Source organism: Rhinolophus hipposideros (assembly GCF_964194185.1).
Source record: "Rhinolophus hipposideros genome assembly, chromosome: 4".
Taxonomy (NCBI): Eukaryota; Metazoa; Chordata; class Mammalia; order Chiroptera; family Rhinolophidae; genus Rhinolophus; species Rhinolophus hipposideros.
The window spans coordinates 6665075-6689992 of record NC_138050.1 but is presented as its reverse complement, the minus strand read 5'-3'; the positions used below and the strand labels follow the sequence as shown (position 1 = coordinate 6689992).

Genomic DNA, 24918 nt, shown 5'->3' with positions numbered 1-24918 from the left:
GTTAAGTGGCTTTCTCAGGTCGTATAAGAAGCAAAACGATGGAGCCAAGATTAGGACGTAGGTATTGGGAGTTCAAGTTTCCATCCATTGTTCACTTCATCTAGCGGATGGCTCATTTCACTGTGCCAGGTGGTGTTAATGAGGGGAAGAGTCATGAGCAAAGTAGTTCCATGTTCCCAAAGCCCAAGGATCATTTGGCAAGGATCACCCATCTACAGGTGAGATAACTAAGGCCTGGAGAAGTAAAGTGGCTTGTCATAATTCACACAGCTATGGGAGGTAGAGTGGTAGAGCTGATATTAGACTCTTATGGCTCCAGGTCAATGCTCTTTCCACTCCACTATACTACATGACTGAACTGTGCAATTATTCCCTACTAAAACTTCGTATTGAATTAGGAAAGGTCCATGGCTTCTGGAGGTCAGGGATTAAGTTTTATTTAGTTGTTTAGTTCTCTGCACTGGACACTTAACAGCATTTAATTTCTTAATCAATTCGCTGAAATCTTGAGGAAACGCTTTTCTTTCAGCATTTAATTTCTTAATCAATTCGCTGAAATCTTGAGGAAACACTTTTTTTTCTCTTCCCTAAAATCACTTATGGATAAATATATCTCACACTACACAACGTGCGTGTTTTTTTAAAGTTTTTTCAATTTTCAATTACAGTTGACATACAGTATTATATCAGTTTCAGGTGTATCTCCCCATATAACCTTTAAAGGGCAACCACGACAAACTGTGGTGAGGAAGACCACCAGGTACCTTTGGTTCTTAGGAAATCATCATGGAGTTTTCTCATTGCTATCCATCCTCGTCATGCTAGATAAAGTACTGTGCTGCTACTTACCGCTTCTTCTGCGTCTGCCAACTGACATCCCAAAAATGAAGTCAGGTTAGGAAGGAGGGCCGTTTCCTTGAGTCAAAAGCCCAGCAGGATTGCATTATAAAGTATCTGTAAAAGCAACAGAACGAAGAGCAAGATGAGGACATCTGAATGGAGACAATGGGACAATGAATGGAGACAATGCCACTTAATGAAGTATCATTCATTACCACGGAGCTAGTTATTTATGTATGTTTTGTGGCAAGTGCTGGACTAGATTTTGAACTCATATCAGAAAGGACAAATTCAATGATGGACAGAAATGTGTTTTAAAAAATACAATGTAGACCAGGAGATGGAGTCTTACTGCCCTCACAGATCCCTCAAGCAAAGGAATGAAACTCAGAAGTCAGGGTACCTTAGGGCAGAAAAGGTTCAGTTTTGTTCAGAAATCCCCCTAAACACAAAGGTAGGTTTCTTTTCTTAAATAGTCATGTGAACTATGCATTAAGGAGTTTTACTTTTTTTGGTCATGCATTTGTAACTAGACAGACTGTACACTTCGTGTTTTTCTTTTAATAGACTTTTTTGTTGTTTTTGTTTTTACTTTTGGTTTTGTTTAACTTCTATTTTATCTTAAGTGTGTTTTTCCAGACCCATCAGCTCCAAGTCAGGTAGTTATTTCAATCTAGTTGTGGAGGGCGCAGCTCACAGTGGCCCATGTGGGGATTGAACCGGCACCTTGTTGTTAGGAGCACTGCGCTCTAACCAACTGTGCTAACCGGCCGCCCCCAGAGTGTATATTTCTGATTTCAGCCACTTTATGGTCTGATGTGAACTTACATTTCTTCTGTAGCATAAAATGGCTGGTCCATTTTAAATCCACTCTGAATGAGTTTATAGAAGTTAGTGTCCACCGGAATGCCAGGGTAAGGATTGACAACCTGAGAAAAACATTAGGGAGTATAAGCATTCATTCATTCTTCATTTGTTTATTTATTCACGCAATTAACAAACACACAGGGAGAGCGCCTGTGAGTCAGATACTGCACTGTGCGCTGGGTGGCAACTGGGCAAACTCATGGTTCCTGCTGTCAAACGGGTTATAGGCTGGTGAGGAAGCCTGAACTGTAGACATCAGCAAAAAAAAATCAAGTGTCACCTGTTGTCACAGAAGTAAGACTCGAGCTCTGGGCACATCTGAGGTGGCATTTAATCCACTCTTTGACTTAGGAGTGGGGGAGGGACACAGAAAGACAGAACGTCCAGAAGCCCAGTGCCCAGGGAAGCCCAGCAAACTGCAAAACGTACCAAGTGAGAATATCTCCCAGAGTAATATTCCGTATGACCAGACATCACTCTTAATTGTGTAGATCCCTTCAAACAAGCTTTCAGGAGCCATCCACTTCACAGGCAGGCGGGCCTGTGTAAAATCCAAAGGAGATCATTGGTAAGTTTCCACGGACAAACATTACTTCTTGTCTCTTGTGAGCTAGAAGATACATTTTATCTTCTTAAGGTCACTCTTAATGCTTAGTTGAGAAAATCATATTCTTTAAGCACAAGTGTTTCACTTTCAAATTAACATTCTAGGACGTCAGAAACATGGCGGCATGAGGGGTGCTCCTTGAAATCTCCCCTTGAAGTTACAACAAATTGAGCAGCTATAAATCAACAAAGGATTCCCTTCACAACCATCAAATTAACATTCTAACATACTAGTAGCCTTAAAAATTTTTTCTTTAAGACTCATCTCGAATACAGACTTATACTTGCAATTAGTAAGCTTAACAGTAGGTATTTTCCATTGAGGAGCAGCCATTCAGTTGCCCAGAGGTGAATGGATACCAGTGAATTAGTGGATTATTTTGTTAAAGCATTTCTTGGAAGAACTGTAATGAAAATGCTCTCCACAAGAACGTGGTGAGGGAACATATGTCATCACTTCCAGAAATGATACCAGGCTAGCTTCTGTGGTTTTAATAATTTCCAGTAGCATGAAAGGGGGTTTTGAATGAGTACAGCCTCAGACTAGAATCAAGACACAGGGCCGAGGTATTTTATAGTAGTTTCTTTTTCATGGGTTGGGAGCTCTTCACAGTGCATGTTTATTCTGCCAAGTAAAATCAAAGCTCAAGATAGAAACCCTACTTTAAATCCTCCACAAACCAATGAGCTGATAGCATCAAGCAGGCTCGTCTGGCTAATTTGATTTAATTAAAGGAATTAACTGTGGCTCCAAATGGGATTCATTTTCTCTTATAAGAACTACCAGCTAGTAGAGTAGAAACTGCACGGCCATGAAACTGCGTCCATCATATGTGTTACTTCAGCTACAATGAGGGAGGCACAGATCTAAAATCAGCTAAGACGATTATCTGAGTCTAGCGGGGATACAGTTGAATTTGATTTTTAACACTTCCTGGACATTTACAGTGGATAGAAGCTTTCGTGTTGCTTTTACTGGTTCATTTCCACAACAACGCTCTGAGGTTAAATGTATAATCCCTAGACCATTTGTACTCTAATCCCTGGGCTGTGTAATCCCAGGCAAATTGCGTGTCTGCCAGTTTCCTCACCCACAAACGGGTACTTTAGGACTAACTGTATTAATATATGTACAGCACTTAGTGTGAGCACTGTGTGAGTGTTTGTTGTTATTACTACTTCACAATTAGGTACAGTAAAGCGGAGGGAAATCCCAAATATGAACAGCCACACCGAAGAAGAATAGAGGCTTTCATCCAGGGCTTGCGAGTCTTCAAAACCATATTCTTTCAACTACACAGTGTTTTCATCTAGTCTTTCCAATAGTTCTCTTGTAAATAACACCATCTGCCCTCAGTTTTTTATTAACAAGTAGATCCAGTCATGTTTTAGGTTTCCCTCTGTAACAGTAATGGATGACAAATATTCATTAACTAATGTTTAATTTAAATATTATGCCTTTTAGAAATTTACATTTCATGTTTAATTTCTGTTGTGCTTTTTAAATGCTTTATTGTAACTATTACGTATCCCATCATTGGAAATATAACTCAATCATCACTTTATAGTTAAAGGAACTGAAATAAATGCCAATAATGAGATTTGTTTTTACGTGTGGATAGCACTCAGAGAACCCTAACTACTTCTAACTAACCCAAGGATGGACATGATGCTATTTTGCTCAACTTTTTTTTATAGATGGGAGCTGCAGAAAACCTGTTAAGCATAAGAAAGCAAACTGCTGTGAGGACGTTTTTGAATGTTAATCACCACACCACAGATGTGCACCCTCACAACTACGACACATAAAATAACAGCGTAAAATGTGTAAGAAACAGCAATCTCACGTTGCCCCTGATAACGTAGTTGGAATCGCTCATAATATCTCGAGCCAATCCAAAATCACATATCTTCACCACTTTCCCACGGGTCACGAGCACATTCCTGGCTGCCAGGTCTCTGTGGACACACTGTAAGGAATGAGATTGGAGTGTTAGGTACAGTGTGTGGGGTTATCACAGCGTGCATGCTTTCTTCCAGCTTCAAGTTCAGGAGGAGTTTCAGAAGACGGAAATGTGTAATTCGTCTTATCTTTGCTGGGCCATAAGCACCATGAGCAGTCATCGTGAAGTGTAACCAACTCAGTGAAGGGGGCGGGGGAGAGGGGACAATTCTCCAGCTAGTATGATCGCAGTCATTGTACTGCTTATGGAACGCTCCTAGAGGCCAAACGGGATGGGTTATTAAAAAGGGGATCAGGGCCACCTGGTGGCTCAGGCAGTTAGAGCGCCATGCTCCTAACTCCAAAGGCTGCCGGTTTGATTCCCACATGGGCCAGTGGGCTCTCAACCACAAGGTTGCCAGGTTCGATTTCCCGCAAGGGACAGTGAGCAGTGCCCCCTGCAACTAATGATTGAACACGGCACCTTGAGCTGAGCTGCCACTGAGCTCCCAGATGGCCCAGTGGGTTGGAGCGCGTCCTCTCAACCACAAGGTTGCTGGTTTGACTCCTGCAAGGGATGATGGGCTGCACCCCCTACAACTAGCAACTGGCAACTGGACTTGGAGATGAGCTGCGCCCTCCACAACTAAGATTGAAAGGACAACAACTTGGAAAAAATCCTGAAAAAATACACATTGTTCCCCAATAAAGTCCTGTTCCCCTTCCCCAATAAAATCTTTTAAAAAGGGGGGATCAAACTGAGCCAGTGTCGTACCTGGCTGTAAATAAAACAAAACAGGGCTCTCTGCTGGGCTCCCAAAGGGATTTTTCGGAGGCTGCCTTCCAGCACTCTTATTGTGGGGTGGAGAAAATAATCTCTACTCTGACAGGAAAATAGCTTTGGCAATAAAATGGAGTGATCTCAAAGAAAATATTTGGAGAAAAACTAAAAATAAGTTTGGGAAGGTTGACTAAAGTAGAATGAGAAGGAACCCCTGAACTGAGAGATGACATGACATTAATCCGAGTGGTCTGGTAAGAAAATTAACTCTAAGAAGGAAGATTTAAAAGGAACAGGGCACCTGTATCAAAGGTCAAAGGGCTTTCTTCAATACTTGAAAAATAAAAGCAAAAACCATAAAGACTTAAATGCCTGAGCTCTCCTTTTTCCCTACTCAGTTTCCTGGGAGTGAGGTCCTTGCAGTTTCCCTTTACATGTCACCCACTGCACCCAGCCTGCCTTCCACCTCCCCCGCTGCCCTGGCTAAGCCCCCTGGTGACCTGCATAGCCACTGCAGGTGAGATTTGATTGGACCTCTCAGTGGTATCTGTACTGTTTGGCCCGCCTCCTGCTTCAGGTCCTTCCTTCTGTGGGCTCTGCAGTTCTCTCGCCCATTTTTTTCCTACTGCTCTGATGGTTCCATTTCCACCTGCAGCTCTGGAACTGGGCTTGCTCTCATTCCCCAGGGCTGCACCCTCTCTCATTCCACATCCTCCCCTGGGCCAAACTGACAGATGAAACTACCATCACCCAAATCTCTAGTTCCAACCCACAGTTCTCTTGAGATTCAGATGGACATCGCCAGGTATCTCCTGGATTTGGCCCTATTTTGTTGCCTAATGAACCTCACATTCAACATGTTTAACTCATGACCTTTCTCAACAAACGTCCTCCTGATTCCGTGTGCCGGATCCTTATCCTGTGTGCCCTGTTGCTTTTCCTTCAGAAAGACTTTTCTGCACCAACCCCCCGCTCCCATCCCCAGTCTGATGTGCCTGTTCTTCCCTTGGTTCCCAGAATGTACTGGAACACAATAGTTATCACACTACAGTCGAGTCTTTGATTTGCATGTCTGTTCATCTCTTTCTACCCTAACAGTGAGCCTAGCATGGGGCTCAGCTCTTGTCAATATTCAAGTTAATGTGTGAAAGAGTCACAGAGCCTACAGAGAAGCACCAGAGAAGAGGAAGCAAAAACAAACAGGACATGTTGTTGATGATTCAGAGGGGAAGGCCTACAGGGAAAACATGGGGAAAGGGTCTAAGAAACTGGATATTCTTCAAAAAATTCTTATTATTAGGCAGTGCCCCTTGACCTCCGATTGTGAGAAGCTTGAGTATTTACTTAACTGTAGGCGGAAAACCAGGCTGGACGATCCACGTGGATAACCCTACAATGTCTACAAAGACACCCATGAGAGTACTACTGTAGATGGGTAGGGGAACTACAGATAAAGAAACTCGAGACGTGGGGTCTCCAGAAGCAGGGAGCAAGTGAAGAGAAGAATACGTCTCATAGATGAGGGGTGGGAAAATATCATAAGACAGTAATTTATTTTAAAACTATTAAGCGAGGACGCCCAAATTTAGAAAAGAAGAGCAAAGACGGTAATAGGCACTTTCAATATCCATGAGGGGAAAAAAAAAATCCTTGAACTTAATTTAGAGAAAATTGACTTTTCTCTTAAACCCTGATTCTCTCCTATGAGCACAGTAGGACTTGTTTATTCAGGTCTTCTTTTTTGCCCTTTAATAAAGTGTTACAGCTTTCTTCATGTGGATTTTAGATGTTTCTTGTTATGTTTATTTCAAGGTGTTTCACCGGTTTGGTTGCTATTGTGAACGGGAGTTTTTCTATTCTTCAAAGCTAATGATTTTTTTATGTTAATCTTTTAAAAATTGAGATAGAATTGACCCATATGTTATACTACAGATGGTCATTTTTTAAAGGAAAAAACATAGTTGAAATGATTCTCTCCAAATTCAGGGAGAATGAGGAGAGAGGAGGGCAAAGGGAGGGGAGGGGAGGAAACAGGGAGGAAGAGAATCAAAGACTTGAAGAAAAAACAGGAAGAAAAAGTTTGGGAAATAAAGAGTAGGTGATGCAAGGTACGCAGAGGACAGAAAATAGCCAGAGGAGTGGCTTGAATGCGCTCGTAGGCAGGAGATATTTGAAATGTCAGAGAAGAGCAGGGCTGAAAGGCAAGTATGGACAGAATGCAAAACTGAGGTAGAGGCCATAGTTTGAGGCAGGCACCAGGCGTTCTCGTCACAGCCCTAAAGGATCTGGGATCAGCGGCAGGACACTAGGCAAAGGCACCCAGCCCAGGGTGGCTTGCTTGGCAAGCAGGGAACACTGTATCTGAGCGTCCATTCACCCCCTGGGCCAAATGCCCGTATGCAGGGTACGGCCTGACCCCCTGAACTGTCTAAGGAAGGACTGCCATGCTACACCTTGTGGTGAGGAGGGATCACTGAGGACTTCCTGCCTGGAAGTGTCAGGGGACCTTGGGCCTCCTGGGAGGGCAAGGACAATCACAAGCGAGTAAGGGCTCCCGAGCTTTTATACTATATAGCTAGCCCAGAGCCGGGTAACATTCTAAACGTCTCCAACTATAGACAGGAAAGATGATAGACTTTAAGGGACATAAGTTAAAATTAACAAGACAAAAAAAAAAAAAAGCACCTCTCTTTTTCTAAATTATCTTTTGTTGTTGTTAGTTTCGTTCTTTAAAAGGTGCTTACCGACTTAAATTCCAGAAATTCCATTCCTTTGGCAACTTGATAAGCAAAGCAAAGAAGGTCTTCAAACGTAAGCACATTCAAGTCCTCTTCTTCCTCCAGCCTTTTTTGGTTTTCGTATTCAATTTCATCTAGAAAATAGAAGTGGTCCTCATTTTTGCCAAAACTCTAAGAAGTTGCCTCACTAAATCTCTATGAGGAGGTTACTAAAGCCACGGTTAGGTGAGGTGCCAAGATGTACAAATGAAGCTCTCACATCATTTTCCTGGTGGCAGGAGGGCTATTGATACTGAGAAGAGGGCAGCGTATGAAGAATCACTTTTTGGTTAGAGGGATAAAATAATTCTCTAGCTGCTTTGGTGACAGATGGCGTCCTGATCAGTCAGGGGTTTCAGACACTTTTTTGCAATAGGTAGTTTGTCACATTGGGAAAAGAGTTAATATCTACCTACCACATTTTATGAACCATATTGTACAGTTAATGTTCTTCCACTTAATCCAATAGTCCTATGAGGAAAGTATTAATGGGCCCATTTTCCAAATGAGAAAATTGTAATTCAGGTGATTAAATAATTTACCCGAAGGCATCCAGCCAGAAAGTGAAGGAACCACAGGTTAACCCAACCTCTATCTGACTCCAGAATTCACCATCTTTTCCAGTTATCAGGTTGGCTCTAATGAATTTATGACTTTAAAAAGAATAACCTGACCAAATAAAATAGCCCTCAGTGTTTATTAAACATTGACTTAAGATTCACAATATACAAACTGTTGGGCTTTAACTACTTTTAAAGAAAATCTGCATTCATAAAGCCTATAGATAACAGTAGCAAAGAAAAACATGCTTTTGTATTTACACACTTAAAAAAAAACAACTAACACAGAACTCTTGTATCTGTTTCTATTTTAAAGTGCTACTAATTAGAATAAAATATTACCTTCAGATTGAAACGAATTCCCATTCAACCCTGAGGTGTGATCCAAGTCTTGCTGTACTTGAACTTCTCTTGAACCAGGCATACTATTTTAAAAAATTGTTTTTCCGTTATTTATGGTCTTCTGAGTAGACATTTTATGTAAAAAAATACATTTCATCAAAGAAATGAATTCCAGTTATAAATGGGCTTTTAAATTAAAAGCACAGCATCAACTTGTCCACTTTTCTGTGGCATTAAAAACATCTGTGTAATTGAGTCATACCAGGGTAGGAGAGGACCCGCTATCTGTATGAAATCTTACAGTTCAAAGACAACTTCACTCAATCCTTACCACAACTCTATAAGCTGACTGTGAAAATCACATTTGCTAAAAGAGAAACTAGGCTTGGGGAGCTGAATAGTATTTGCTGAAATCATGAAGCTAATAAAGGGGACAGCTAGGACTCACACCTCCAGTCTTCTGTGTCTAAACTCAGCCCCCTTTCTCTCTAAGAGCTCATGTAATACAGATCTTCCACAGAGATCTTTAAGTGTTCCACCATCCCCCATTTTTCCAAGCTGACCTTTGTGAAGCTCATTTCCCTTTCCTGTGAAATTAATAAATACTAATCATGTCAATCTCTTTTATGGTACACAATATAGAATTCTTCCCTGAAGCACCTCGTATGCATTATATACAGACAACAATTTGATTTACTCCAGCATACCAGTTTACCCCAGCTCACAGCTTCCATGTGTCTGGAAAACGGCTTGATGCCTTCAGACCACAAACAGTCCAAAAGTGATTGCTTCAGTGTGTTTAATACCCCCGTGAGTGAACTCCAGGCGCTAAGCTTATCAGCATTGGTTATTACTAACTGCTCACACACATCTGACTCATTAGGGTAGGCTCTCTGCTCTAGAATATGGATGACATTATAGACTTTTCTCAGTTTTAGACCATGAACTAAGAAATGAGTATAGAAGGGAGGACTGATGTAACAGGTACGAATTGGTGAAGGGCAACTGCACACAGACATGCATGGGGATCTCCATGGGGCCTTCCAGCTCTAAGATGCTGGGTCTGCACTGAAACTTATATGCTAAGAAAACAAGGCTGGTGCTCGCTTTGGCAGCACATATACTAAAAGAGAACAAGGCTGGACTTTCAAATGCACCCTCCAAAAATCCCCCTTGGAAAAGATACAAGCCTCAGACAAATGTGCCTTTAGGATAAGGGAGAGCTTTCCCATACGCAGGGAAATAGGACAGCACAGTGGATTGAGGTATCTTTCTATCAAAATGCCTGTGGATTCATTCAGAGAGGTGTTATGTCCAAGTAATTAGCAAGAAATTCCAAGGATGAGGATGAGCACGCCACAGACTTCTCCAGCCCTCATTTATGCATGCCAAAACAAGAAATCAGCACTGAGAATCGCCCAGGATTCCCTCAGATGGAGGAAGGTGCAACGCAGAGCACAGATACATGTTACCACTACTTTATTCTGTCCCCAGATTTTTAAAAAAATCTAGTTTATGAGTTGAGAGCACTTTTGTGCAATACTCCCAGGACCTCTATGAACACGTCCAACACTTTGGAAAAATGTTCATTCTCTCCACCCATCCCTAAATGTCCACTGGGAGGACTGAAAGGATGAACAATGCACCTTTCCCCAAACTGAATATGTGTCTAAGTATGATTTAGGCTCAGGTGAACAGACACTGGCTCCACTGCATTGCCTGTAGGAAAGGGAAAGGTCTCATTGTTCCAAATCAACAAGGAAACTACAGCAAAGACAAGTGACATTTCTAGGTCTCAGAACCCACCGATTACACAATGATGGACTATGGCCTTTAGAAACTGGCCAGTGTGTGTGTGTGTGTGTGCGCGAGCGCACACGCGCGCGCGCACGTAGGGAACTGTTTAACCATCATACTTTGTGTTCGAGAATGTGTAATTATGAAACTAGTCTCTTACCTGGACTTAGTCTCTTACCTGGAATTTGGATGTGATTGGAAAGTGGGATAAAAACTGAAATTGTGTTCCTTGAAAATCTCCGTCCATGTCCTGTGAAATTTTTCTCTTTTATTTCTTAGATAGTTGAGAAGATCACCATAGCAACAGTATTCAAAAATCAAGTAAATCGGTCCTGAAATAGTGACAGTTTTAGCTATAGGTAAACAAATACCAAATAATTTTTTCAGATGTCTGTGTAACAGAAAACATTCTCAATGAGATCTCACTTCTCTCTGACTTTGGGAGAGTACAACTTTTCCTGAGCCTAACTCTTCTTATACTTTAAATTCAATGTCAGCTTTTTGCTCAAACTCCTTTGGAAAGCAGTGTCTTCCGCCTTCCACTTTGGCCCTTGTTGTACATGTGGCCGCATCGATTATCACTGTCCACTTAGTTCTCCAGTTTGCAATTGGAAATAATATGCCAGATGCATAAAGAACACTTTGTAAGTATGTGCTGATTTGTTGTTGCCTAGAAGAGAGAACTACCTGGTGTGACCAAAAAATATGGTGAATGTTTAAATTTTAAAAAATGTATTACAGCAAAAGACACATTGCCATTAACCTCCCTCAAAATACCCCCCCCCCTCCACTTCAAACACACTTATCCCATCGTTCTTGCCACTTTCTGAAGCAGTTCTGGAAGTCCTCTTTCATGAGTATCTTTAGTTGCGCTGTCGTGGTTGCCTCAATGTCCTGAATCATTTTGACTTTGGGGAAGAGCCAGAAGTCGCACGTGCCACACCCAGTGAATAAGGTGGATGAGGACACATTGTAATGCTTTTGTTTGATAGAAATTACCATATACCAGAAGCGATGTGTGACATGGAGCATTGTCATGATGGAGGATGACTTATGGCACATTTTAAAACACACCTTCTCTCAACTATAGCTTGCACCAACTGACTACACCGAACAAGTTGAAACTTGTCACACACTGTTACTAAGGTTAGATACACCTCTTCCTGTATTGAAGATCCCTTTCCCTTGGATGGCACTCGGCAGCAGCATTCACCATATGTTTTGATCACAATGGAAAGGTTCTATGTCACACATCACTTCTGGTACCGCAATTTCTGTCAAATAAAAATATTACGGTGTGTCCTCATCCACCTTATTCACCAGATCTGGCACCGTGTGACATCTGGTTCTTCCCCAAAGTCAAAATGACCATGAAAGGTAAACGTTTTGAATAGATTCAGGACATGAAGGCAGTCATGACAGCACAACTAAAGACACTCACGAAAGAGGACTTCCAGAACTGCTTCAGAAAGTGGCAAGAAGATGGGATAAATGTGTTCAAAGAGAGGGGACTATTTTGAGGGGGATTAATGGCCATGTGTCTTTTACTGTAATACATTTTTTTAATTTCAACATTCACCATGTCTTTTGATCACATCTCATATATTCCTAATTCCCTCTCTAAGATCCATTTTCTCTTTTTTCTGTTCTTTTAGTCCCAGTCCCAGGCCGCCTGACTCACATCATTCCCATATTTCTAGGCTGAAGGAGAGAATCAGAGCGCATCTCCATTAAATTATGGGAAAATAAGGTCTGAAGTCCGGCTTGGCTGTGCTTCTTTGAAACGGCCCAACCCGGGCAGCAGCCAAGCTCAGCAGCCATTCCCTGCACTGCGTTTACACCAGCTTCCCAGCTGGGGAGACGGTAGAGGGAGAAACTACAAAATGTATTTGCAGTGTGGTGACTGGTAAGTAGGTCAGAATCACGTGGCATATCCCAATAGAGAGGGGTTCCTCTACACTGACCCATCTGATTACAGCATGCTCGTGTCTAATTCCACTTGGGTTTGAGAGCCCATACCATGACTGAGAAAAATGAAACATGTGAGAAAAAACATCCTTATTGTATTCGGGCTAAAATATTTTTCATTGGGAGTTTTCAGCCGAGTTACCTGACTGTGTGCATGCCCCCAGCAGATTCACGATATTCTCATGGTTTCCCAGGTGAGTCATCATCTTGAGTTCAGACATGAGAGCTTCTTTTTCAGAACTGTCTGCTTTTTCTGTAAATGGAAGAGCACACAAAAAATGCAAAACTACAAAATAGGAATGAATTTTAGGTCATTTAATAAATGAAATCTTTTCTCAGTTCAGAGCAGGTTTGCATAAACATTTAAAAAATACATCAACTAATACATGCATTTTAAATAATAATATCCTGTCTTTTAAGACAGAATTCCAAAGATTGTAGTATTGAAGCTGAATCTCATAACTTGCCTTTCTTTCTACTGGATGTGTCTGTATCTACCAAAATTAAAACCCTCAATATTGACACTCAAAAAACAAAATAAAACAAAATAATAACACATGCTTTTCCTCCACAGAAGTTAATACAGATGCTGAAGGGAGAAATACACTGTTTTTTTGTTTTTGACTCTTGAATTTGTTGACATCATGGAGAGACAGGATAGGAATATCAGTGAGGGTGGTTGGCTCTAGCCTGTGGCCCACAGGACTACAACCTTAAATTTGTCAGTGGGTCTAATGGTGAGGAGGTCAAAAAGGACCAATCCTCACTAACCAAGTTCTCATTATCATTAATATTGATAATGAGAAATATAACTAATGAGTAGGCTATGATGTATCCACTGGCCAAAGCATTCTCTCCCTGGAGAAAAGTCTAGATAGATTAGCAAATTGTACTCACAGTCTAACTTAGAAGCATAGCATGAGTAGTTATTGATGAACTTGAAGGTCTTGTGTCATTGAGGCTGATGTGCCAGTTGGTCAGGGCAGCTCTGCCCAGGTGGGTAGTAGAGCCCTAAAGGCAAGACTTCCCTGTCCAAGGCACCAGGTACCCACCCCTCTGTTAACTTATTCTTTAACTTACTGTAATTGTGTATTTGTGTGTCTCCCTTTTCCAGGAGACTCTAAGCTCCAGGATGACAGGGGCTGTGTCTTATCTATCACTTTTCCCTCCAAAGCCTGACACATTGTGTCATACACAGTAGGCACAGTAGGCACTCAGTAAATAAGTTAAAGAATTACAAACATGTTAACTTTTCTTTACATTCAATTGAGATTTGATTAGATACTTCCAAGTGTCGTTATTTTGTCCTGGAAGACACCCCAGCCTTTATGGTGGCTTTTCCAGAACACTGAAGCCATCAGGGGTATCTGTGTTCCCAACATCTTGTCTTGGGTGTGAGGTCCTTGACTTGTGCACTGTGACCCACTACCACCTCATGTCTTCCGCTGCTTCATGTTTTATAGGGATTCGTGGCTTTCAACTGTCCATGTTTTACTCCTCACGGCCAAAATAACACATTTTATGTGGTGCTTAACTTTTTCAAAGCACTTTCATATACCATTACCTGACATTCGTTATTAATTCATTGAATAAGTATTTACTGAGTGCCTACTGTGTATGAGGCAATGTGTCAGGCTTTGGAGGGAAAAGTGATAGATAAGACACAGCCCCTGTCATCCTGGAGATTAGAGTCTCCTGGAAAAGGGAGACACACAAATACACAATTACAATGTAGTGGGATAAATGCAATGTGGCAAATGAATGTGAGGTCACACCAAAGGGACACCTAACCTAGCCTTAGGAGGGTAGGGGATGACAAATGTCTATGTTGACACCTGAGGAAAAGTAAGTGTTAATTAACCAGGTGAATGCACAGGGAGGAGGCAGGAAGACGAAGATTCCATAGTGAGGTGACAGAATGGGCAAAGATCAAGAAAGAAGAGAGCAGAGCAAAACAGATACGGACCCCGCCCTCATGAAGCTTACAGACTAATATGGCAGATCAAATAGTACTTGAATAATTAAATATGTAATTACATCTTGTGATAAACTCCATGGGGAAAAAGTCTATGGAGAGCTAAGATAGCATATTGCAAGGAACTTGATCTCGTCTTTGGTGTGAGACAAGGCCTCCCTGAGGAAGTGATATCTACGCTGAGACTTGAGGAACGAGTTGGGGAGAACCGCATGGAAGGAGAAGGGCCAGCAGAGGGTCAGGCTGTGTGAGGCTCTGGGACGGGAGGGAGCTCGGTGCTCTGGAGGAAGTGAAAGAAGGCCGATGAGCTGGCGTGCCGAGAGTGCGGGTCGGGTGGTGAGCAGCAGCCAGACCATGTCGGGCTATGTCATATGTCTCAGGAGGACTGGAAAGCAACTGGAAATGTTAAGTGGGAAAATGACTGGGTCTGTTTTGCATTTTATAACCATCACTTGGGCTTCAGTACAGAGAATCTGAAAGGAGGTGGAGTGCATAGAGAGTAGCTGCGTAGAAGGCTATGGCAGCCCGCCAGGAGAGATGGGCTTGGACTAGGGTAGTAGTAATAGAGATAAGAGAAGAGATGGACTCAAGGGATACTAAGCAGGAAATCTGATAGGAATAGCTTCTGAAACCAATAGAATGGGGATGGTTTCAAGGATGAGTCCTAGGTTTCTTGTTGGCCCGATTGTGTGGAGCGTGGCTCATCATGGGTACTGGTACCAATCACTGAGGAGGAAGTATTGATGGAGGGCCAGGGTGGGAGGGGTTCAGTTTGGATAAGCTGAGTTAAAGGGACTTTAGAGCCATCCAAGCATTTGGACGTATGAACCTGATACTCAGAAGGAAGCCACAATCATGAGAATCGTTGGTATACAGGATGAAGTCCCGGGTGTGGTTGAGATGGGAAACATGTGGAGAGAAAATGGAAGGGGACTCAGGAGCGTGCCTTCAGGAACTCCACATAAATCACTGCCAAAAGGCTATGAAGCTGTCAGTGAGGTAGGAGGAAAACCAGAAAAAATGGTGACATGGAAACCAAAAGGAAATAGGCTCTTAAAGATGGAGAATAGTCAATTGTGCCAATTCAGGCTAAAGGTTCAACCCATGTGAGGACTGACAAATGCCCATTAGACTTAGTTCACTGGTGGTCATGGATCGCTTTAGCAAAAGCCAGAGGGATATGTTCTTGCTCAGTGAGTGAGGCTAAGGGCAAGGATGGTGGTGGGAGCCAGATGGGAGCAGATGGAGTAAGGAGTGGGAAGCAATACAGAGTTCCGATTTGCTCTTCTACCCAGGGTCTATGTCAAAACGGCAGAAATGGCATCTGCCTGTAACAACAGTTTCCCCAAACACTAAAGCCAACAAAACAAAACAAACAAACAAAAAAACCTAAACGAAGAGGCAAGAGATGGAGTTTTGGATTCATGACTTGCATTTTACATTCTTACTTGGTTGACACTGACCCCAACGCACTCCTTCTCAGCCCTGAAGCATGGCAAACAGTAACCACAGAAATGATGGGAGAAAGGAGAAGGGGAGGTAGGAGCCTGCACCACCATCTTTATGGCTATCATGCCACTTTACTGTACCTTTCAGCATTTTGACTGCAACCTGGATCGAGACTCCTGTTTTACTAATTCCGTAAGCCGTTGCATTCATCACTTTTCCAAAAGCACCTGATCCTAGCACTTTGCCTGCAAGATAAATGGTGAGTACATGTTTGAGATTTTCCCACAGAAAGGAAATGCTACAAAAACATCCGGAACATTCGATTCTTACCAAATTCTAAATTTTCCCTTGGAAACTCCCATTTGAAATCATATTCATATTCTCTGAAGTCAATGTAGAAGTACTCATTATCCAAAGTACCGGTCACCTGTACCATCTGCAGCTGGCTTTCATACCTAAATTGCTTCAGAGATGAAATAATCAGTCAGTTAGCAATAGGCAGTTCTTCTTGGGGAACAGGAAACAATGATGAATGTTTACCTTTTTTTTTTTTTTTTTTTTACCTTTTTGTACTTGTGACAAATTAGCATGGTTAAAACGGCAATGAAGGGGAGACAAAGCCCTATGGTTGCGTAGAATGAGATGTTGTCCTGGAGGAAAGGGAAGGGGCCTGCAACAAAAGTGTCAACGAGCAGTGAATTAGGATTCCTGAATTTGAGTCACCATGATTTGCAACTCTTACCAGCTCTCCGCAAGGACTCCGCTCCCCAAAGAAAATCATGCAATGGCCGCGTAAAGGACAGGTTTCCTTCCTAGAAAATTTTAAATGATCCTGAACCCTTTCCTACAAATCATTCACTAGGGTTGTAAGAATCACATCTATTTAAACCCACTGGGTCTACAAGTCAGGTAAAAAGAGAAGTTTGTGTTCCCCCTCTGAAGATAATGTATGAATGTGGAGAAGTTAGTTTTAAGATGCTGTTGATTCTAAGTGATAAACGTAGGTGGCCAGGTTCAGAATTGTTAGAAGGGCTCTGAAAAACAAACTAAAAATTATAAAATAGCAGGCTAAGGGCAAATAAAGAGATTAAGCAAAAGAGAAAATGGTAGCAACTCCAAATTACTACATCTGTTTCTCAAGAGTTGGGTCTCTTTTGGGAGACGGTCACTATTGTGGGAGTTTATGGTTCTACATACATCACTCTGATGCGTGAGTCATAGTAACATTCTGTAGAAGTCACTCTGCCCTGAGCTACACAACACTAATGCTGTATGCTCAGTGGGGATTCCTGCCTGACTCAGAAAGCCTTCTTGTGTCACATGCTGAACCTCTACTCTCTTGTAAAATTCCCCAAATGGAAGTGAACGACAGGACTAACTTTTAGTGGGGAATTCCTGAAGGTGGTAGGTTATAATAGCAGCTGTTGTATACCTGGCGAGTTTAAAAGGATTGTTTCACAAGATGTGCCCAAGGAATTGTATGCACAGCACTTCACCAGGGACCCTTTGATGGCTTCACTCATGTTCAAAGTACTGTTGGATATCCATGGTCCAACCACTTTTCTGTTAACCTTTTTATTCCAAATTCCTTCTGTGATTTCTTCTGTGCAGCTGAAAAGAAATGGCAGATAGAGAAATTAGATAGGTGGGGCTCTTGTCAGTCCAGAAGTTAGGGTCTCTCTAGTGAGCTCAAAAAGAGATTCGTCTGTTATGAGTTATCAATCAGAAACAATCTATAACCATGGAGCATTATGGTGGACTCAGAAAGTAAGCATTTTAAATGCTTCATCATTTCTTCTCAAATTGTGTTCATGACAGCCAATATGTCAGAGAGAGTGTGAGTTTCATGTTGTTCCAATACAAGAGACACCAGTGTCTTTATTACTTGGAAGACTTGTCGGAACATTTCTTCCAGGTCCAAGATGGTAATGGGTATCCATCAGAGGAACAAGAAGCTTGACTTGCTGATGCCTTGGCTCGCACTTGAGGTTTCCCTGTAGAGAGTAACATGAAAAATAAGCCCATGGAGTATGATACTTTCCAGAAATGGTTTCCAGGTCAGCTTCACATAGATTGCCCACGTATTCTGAGCAGTCTGTGCTTCTGGGAGGGTGTCTCATGCAGGATAGCTCACGACCTCTGGTTATTCCCTTTCCCCCTTGTCATGTGAACTTCTGCACAGGCAGCCCTATGGAACACCACTTGTCTACTGCTACGCTCCATAGGAGCTAAGGTGTAGACCTCTGTCTATCTGCACACCTCAAAAGGATTCTTGGCTTCAGAAGTGACTGCAAAAATTCGAACAAAGTGTACTCTCATCTTTTTATAGACCAAAGAAACAGAGACTATTAAAACAAATAAATGGCAGGTAATATGATGTTTGGCCTTTCCTTAAACATGACCTTCTGAAGTACTAACGTCAATAATATCACAACACTAAAGCACATTCAGAGAGGGCATGCACTAAGTCTCTTGACTTCAAAGGATGAATTTTATGAAAGTAAAATTCTGAAATGCTTCGGTATACAAAAAGTTTTATAACATTCCTTCTACGTAGCTCTTTTTGGTTACAGTTAATAAAGAGTTAAGGAGTTATAAGATTAAAATTAAATTTCTTGACAATTTAACTTACTTCTTATATTCAGCGTGAACATTTTTGTGAACTGGGCGTCATCATTTTCCGCATGGAATATGTATTCTCCTGGCTGGTGTTTATGGTTGCAAAACTTAGATATGCTGTTTGAAAAAGAAGTAATGACAGACTTAGCCCGATTCTTATAGGAGTTGCTGAAATGAATGATGGTGTGCATGGGAAGAGTCCCCCTCGAGACACTCACTCTTAAAGTTTGATGGACAAGGAGGTGTCTGTATGCCAGGCCCTTGCTGCTCAAAGTGCAGTCCACAGATAGAAAGAATAAGCACTAGTATTATCTGGGAGCTTGTTAGAAATATAAACTCTCGGGCCCCACCTCAAACCTACTGACTTAGAGCCTGCATTTTAAGATGATCTCCATGTGATTTGCATGCACATTAAAAGTTGAGAAGCTGATCTAGGCTGGGGCGCCTTAGAGAGATGGGAAGGTTCCTGCCTCTACTATTCTATACATCCTGGACTAGTCCGACTTCCACGAAATCTGGAAGAACCTCTGTAATTGGAGGAGCCCGTATCTCCCCTGCTTCCTGAAAGAATGGCTCTCTGATGTTGGTCCAAAGCAGGATCTATGACCTACAGAAATAGCAATTAACAGTGATGAGAGTTCAAATCTATTGAGTTTGTACAGAAATCTTTGGGTGCTCAGCAGGCTCTGATATCCATTTGGAATGCTCAGCAATCACTCACCACATTTTGACCTGGCTAACATGATATTGGAGGTTCTCTGTCATGCCTACCACGTATACAAGATGCTGGCTATTGTAGGGAGCTGTGGGATAGTGTAGGAGGGGTAGGGGAGTAAGAAGCTGTGGAATATGTCTTCATGAATTGAAGAAATAGAAAAAACTTCCCTTAGGTTAAGAAAATCTAAGGCTTTTTCAGAAGTTATTTACTTAGGCCTCCTCTATACAGCCTACTTAAAGTAAAAAAAACAAAAAACAAACAAAAACAAAACATAACTAACAAAGATTATGTTTGGACAAGGTAGAAATGTAAAGGACCCTGAGTGGACGCCGGCCATAAACTAGGAGCTATGTAGAATGCAAACTATAAAATATGGCTCCTGTCCTCAGAGAGATCATAATCCAGGTGGGTAGGCAAAGCATACACAAGAGGAATACTTAAAGTGCTAAATGACATAATCAGGCCAAGAGAAGATCAAAGGATGAGAGGCCAGTGTTGATAAGACAAGTTCTGAGGGCCTCTTAGAAGTGGGGCTTGAGCGAGGCCTTTGTGGATGAGTTGGTGTGTTTTTTTAAGTTTAATTTTATTTTTTTTATTAGTTTCAGGTGTACAAAACAATGTAATAGAGTTGGCTTTAATGAGGTCAAAAGAAAAGATCTTTGAGGAGCAGGCATTGGCAGGACTTAAGACATAAGATGGGAATTCACCACAGGGAGAGCGATGGGGGAGGTCTCCGGACTGCGGCACAGGTGCATGGTGGGAGGTGATAGAAAAAAGAGGGCTAAATGGGTAGGCGGGCCAACTGATCAGGGACCTTGAAAAACCAGCTTATTTAGATTGATGAGAAAGCAGAAGATGCTATGAACTCCTAGGAAGGACCTGAATATCATGAACAGTATTTTAGTTTAGACTGATGGCAGTAGAGAAAGTTTATTGGAAAGAAATCTGGAGGCAGTTGTCATAACCTAGGAATTCACTTATTCATTCATTGGTAGAGCCTATTCGTGGGAGGAATCAGGAATAGAACAGTGAGTTAGAAAAAATAGGCTTGTGCTTTCACAGAATTCCCAGCTGGTGACAGCAGACAAGTGAATAAGCAGTTACAGTATAATGTGGGAAGTTCTATGAGAGGAGAGGTTCAGATTTGAGAGCTCCGAGCATGGAAAGATGAGTGTTGTCTAAGGTAGGGAAAATGAGAAAGGAAAGAGCCTACCCAAGAGCCCCAGCAAAAAAGAAAGAGCAGGTGCTGGATTGGATATAGAGATGAGGAGAGAATAGAACCCCAGTTGATCCCTAAGATTCAAATCACACACGTAACAACTGATGAGCAGCTTTGAGCCCATGTTTATCTGACACCGGTGCTGGGCATCCTGAACCCTGAAGCTAAAAGGTAGCTCTGACTGCTATAGGGATGAGAGAATTTATTGCGCTGACATGTCAAGTGAGCATTTAACACGCTTGTTGTTTGCCTTGTTAACACGAAGGCTGAAGAAGTACAACAGTGGTGGGGGGATGGCTGAAAAAGGGGCAGGGGATTAAGAAGTACTATCTGCCAGTTATAAAATAAATCACAGGGATGTAAAGTACAGCACAGGGAATAGAATCAATAATATGTAATAACTACGTGTGGTGGCAGATGGGCACTAGACTTACTGTGGTGATCACTTCGTAAGGCATATAAACGTAGAATCACTATGTTGTCCACCTGAAACTCATATAATAATATATGTCGACTATACTTAAAACTAAATTTACAAAAAAAGAAGTAAAAAGGGAATTTTTTATCCTGACCTACTTCTGGACAAGAAGAAGGAAATGGTGGAAATGGAAGTGGTAGAAAATTGGGGGAAAGCCAAATTATAACCGTAGGGAGAAAAGCTATCAGATATAGCTACATGTGATTCCCAGACTTTAGGAAGACTGAGTTTAAATGATCCAAGAAGAGCCTCTATAAGGCAAAAATGTAATTTTCAATGGACAATAGCCAAAGACCATGAAAAGGAACAAGAGAGACTTTTTTAAAAAGAAGGAAGAGGAGGAGGAAGAGGAGGAGCCCTTTGGCTAGCCAGAAACCATGCCAAAAGCACCAATCAATTTGACAGAAAAAGAAATTACCGATACAACTGTTGAGTATCACGCAGACCAATGCAAACTGTTTTGTAAACTCTTTTCCTCCTAAGTCTTTTGTGCTGTCTTCATGGAGTATGATTGGCCATGGTGTAAAAGCGATAGCATCTAAAATGTTCTTACTTTTCCAGCTGAAAAAGTGGTCACATAAATAGCCTGAACGTAAAGATGGCGGTTCAGGGCATGTTAAACTGCATGTCCTCCTGCTCACGAGGATGACAGTCAAGCCTACATAACAACAACTGCATCGCAGAACCTCCTCTGGAAATTCCAAGGGGACCACCCAACTAGGTGACTGGGGGATTCAAAGCTTCCTCTTTCTCTCGGTGTTTTTCTAAAAATGGCCAGCTGGCATGGGATGGGAGATGAGAAAACTGGAGTGTACAGTGACATAATGTCTGAGTGACTAAGAAGGTGTACTCTCAGGACAACTACGAAAGGGATTTTGTCCTCTGTACAGTCAAAGTGCAGGTCATTTTTATTTTCCATTTAGCGCCTAGAGGAGAGGACTTGAGAAAAAGAAGGCTCTTTCTAGCAGCATAATTTGACTATAAAGATGCTTTATTCAAAGAACAAGGGATTAGCAAAGTCAAATCAGAATGCAGAGAGTGATAAAGCAGGATTGGGGAAGCTGAGAGCTTTTGAAACTGGAGAGCGAAGAGCTGACACGACTGAGGTAGCTTTACAGGCACCTGATCAGGAAGCAGGTGCTCCTAGCTCCCTCAGACTGAAGTTTCGGCGGGGCTGGGGGAATACACCCGGCTGAAGCCGAATCTGATCTGTTCGAATTTCTGTCCTGAATTAGAGAGTCAGGCGGCAGGAGAGAGGGGCTGATGATTTTATTTTAGTCTATATAATACCAAGTTCATTTTTATTTCCTTTCAGGGGACCTGACAAGCCTGGGGACGTATGACCATTGAAAACTCAATAGTGAAGGATGGTTCATCTCATAAGGAAGCACATTTTTATTTTTAAATAGTCAAGGAGTGTGTTTGTATTTTTGTTTTCTTACACAGTGTGTTTGAGAAGCTCATACTTTTGAAACGAGCTGGTCGTGAAGAGGCATATAGTGATAGGGTTAAAATCACAAGCTTTGAATTCATCCGTTTTTGCTGGAATCCCAACTCTGCCATTGCCCAGTGATGTAACCTTGGGCAAGTCACTTATCATCCCTGTTCCTCAGTTTCCTCATCTGAAAAATGAAGATAGTAGTTGTATCTATCTCATATGGTTGTTGGAGAACTTTCTGTTAAGTTTTTTTTTAAGCAGTTTTGTATAAAGTGCCTATAATGGAGCCTAACACATAGTCAACACAATATATGTGTTAGATTATTATTATTATTATGAAGCTTGTTAAGTCCAGTAGTCACCTTGAATAAAAACAACATTTAGAATCTTTACTCTGAGGTACATAGCCAGTGAGAAAATCACATTAAAATGAAAAGATGCAAAGATCCCCATCAATAGGACTTAGTTAAAATAAACTTTTCTAAAACGTGAAATACTATGCAGCATTAAAATGATAATGTAACTAATGTAAGATGTACTTATTGAAATAGAAATACTTTTTAAAATGAAAAATCAGGTTATAAATGGCACAATTTCATGTTCATGCAAAAACCTATATTTACATGTTTCTATCATGATGGCTACATAGAAAAAGTCCGAAATATAATCTCTGGAGGTAGAATTTTGGTGGTTATTTCTATTTTTATTTTAAAGGCAATTTCAGAAAACAGTGAATGAAGGGTATTGACCTTGCCCTGTGTGATCGGGCAAGTACTCAGCCTGCTTCCAGATTTCATAAAATGGGATTATGAGGATTAAATGAGATCATCCATGTAAAGGACTTTGCACATTATCTGGCACATGGTAAGCGCTCAGAGAAGTTTCTTTTCTTCTCAGTGAGTGGCTTCATGTGGTGTGCTTAACACCTTACACCGGAGGGGGTCAGGGTTTGGTTGGGGGCGCTCGGTAGTTCTCTATACCCAAACATCTTTTTTCTCCTTTCTGTCTAGCTCAGGCTCATCTCCTTCAGAAAACAGCAATCCTCCCAAGAGGCTCTCTACACTTCTGTAATTACATATCATTTATTGATTTGTCCATGAAAAGGAACGTGTCTCCCTACCCAGAACCCTGACGACTACCACTCTCGGGTTACCAGACAATACTCAATGAGCATGGAGGGGTGGGCTGTCAGGGCAGGGCTTAGACTCGTAGAGTTGGGAAATTAAATATCTCAGAGAGAAGAAAAACAAAAGGATTGGGCAGGCCTAAGGAACCTCTTTCAGAAGAAATTACTGAATAATTCTAACATTCTAATAAGTTGGTTTTTTGTTTTGTTTTGTTTTTACCATGAAACTAGGAAAAGCTAAGGTAGATTTGTTTGTAATTCAGTCTATAGAGAGAAAAAATTATGCAAACTAACAGATGAAATATCCTAGCACCCTTTCTCAAGACCAGGATGTCAAGACTGAGAGAAAGTTATACTTTAATAAAGTGTAAATACATAAAGGCAAGCCATAATCAACTTTGGTGTAAAATTTGAGGAAGTAAATTGGAGAAACGAAGCTTCGAAGGTGGGGAAGCTGAAAGACTTCTGGCACACACACTGACCACATCAAAGCTTTTTTCAGGAGTAATGTTATTGCATAGACATTACAGTTACATATAAAAACTTGTGTCGCTTTGATTATAATCTCTGTAACACGACTTAAATACTGTACTTCACACACGAAATTCAATTTGATTAAATGGGTGAATCTAGGTGGTGGGAAAAAGATGCTCAGTGTACTATTCTTTGAGTTGACTGGTAAATTTGAAACTTTTTATGATAAAAAGTTGAAAAGAACTCAGACTTTCATCTGCCATCCCTTCTCAACACAGAGCATCATGTGGACAGCAAAAGACATTTAGAGCACTAGTGTTCACATTTTTTGTGGTTCATTTGTATTTGGTATTTTGAGCATCTTTTTCATGAAGAAGAAGGCGCCATCTTCCCTTTGCATTTGTATTGAGTGGGCCATCACCCCTAGGGCATCATTGTCACCAACAAGCACTAGCTCTACAAGAACTTTTTAAGTAAGATGAGCAGCGAGGGCTGGGGGTTGTGGGAAGTGCCACGTGTTGGTCGTTGCAGTGCAAGGAGGATGCCCCTGACCCATCTTTGGCCCAGGCGATGCACTGAGTTACTTTCCAGAAGTGGTGACGATTCATTCATTTACTAAACACTCCTTGACTGAAGGAGGCATTATACAAAGATAGAGAAATGACAGACAGCCTATCCTCCTGGAGTTTATAAACTCACTGCTGAGATTCTACACACAAAGAGGTTAACTATCTCCCCAAGTCATGACGAGGGAGCGGTACAAACACTAGAGGAAGCAGGGTCTGCACTGATTCATTCATTTCATTAGGGAGTTACAAGATAACTGCTTGGGTTCAGGGGTACAGATTGTGATCATGGCATGAAACCAAATGAACTAACCCACTAGATAGGCCCACAACCCATGTGTCAGAGACATGTTTCTCTAACTGATTTGGTAAAATC

At 41.6% G+C, this 24918-nt stretch overlaps 1 protein-coding gene across 1 annotated transcript in view; it reads right to left on the bottom strand.

Annotated features, from left to right (window-relative positions):
• Positions 1-24918, bottom strand: part of FLT3 (fms related receptor tyrosine kinase 3) — a 61402-nt gene that overhangs the window by 5554 nt on the left and 30930 nt on the right. The window contains 16 exon segments of the mRNA XM_081046016.1: positions 850-902; positions 905-954; positions 1669-1766; positions 1768-1769; positions 2137-2248; positions 4161-4283; positions 7781-7908; positions 8716-8798; positions 10691-10844; positions 12623-12733; positions 16045-16149; positions 16235-16367; positions 16468-16574; positions 17337-17515; positions 17790-17898; positions 18537-18640. Coding sequence (XP_080902142.1) covers positions 850-902; positions 905-954; positions 1669-1766; positions 1768-1769; positions 2137-2248; positions 4161-4283; positions 7781-7908; positions 8716-8798; positions 10691-10844; positions 12623-12733; positions 16045-16149; positions 16235-16367; positions 16468-16574; positions 17337-17515; positions 17790-17898; positions 18537-18640 — 1651 coding nt within the window.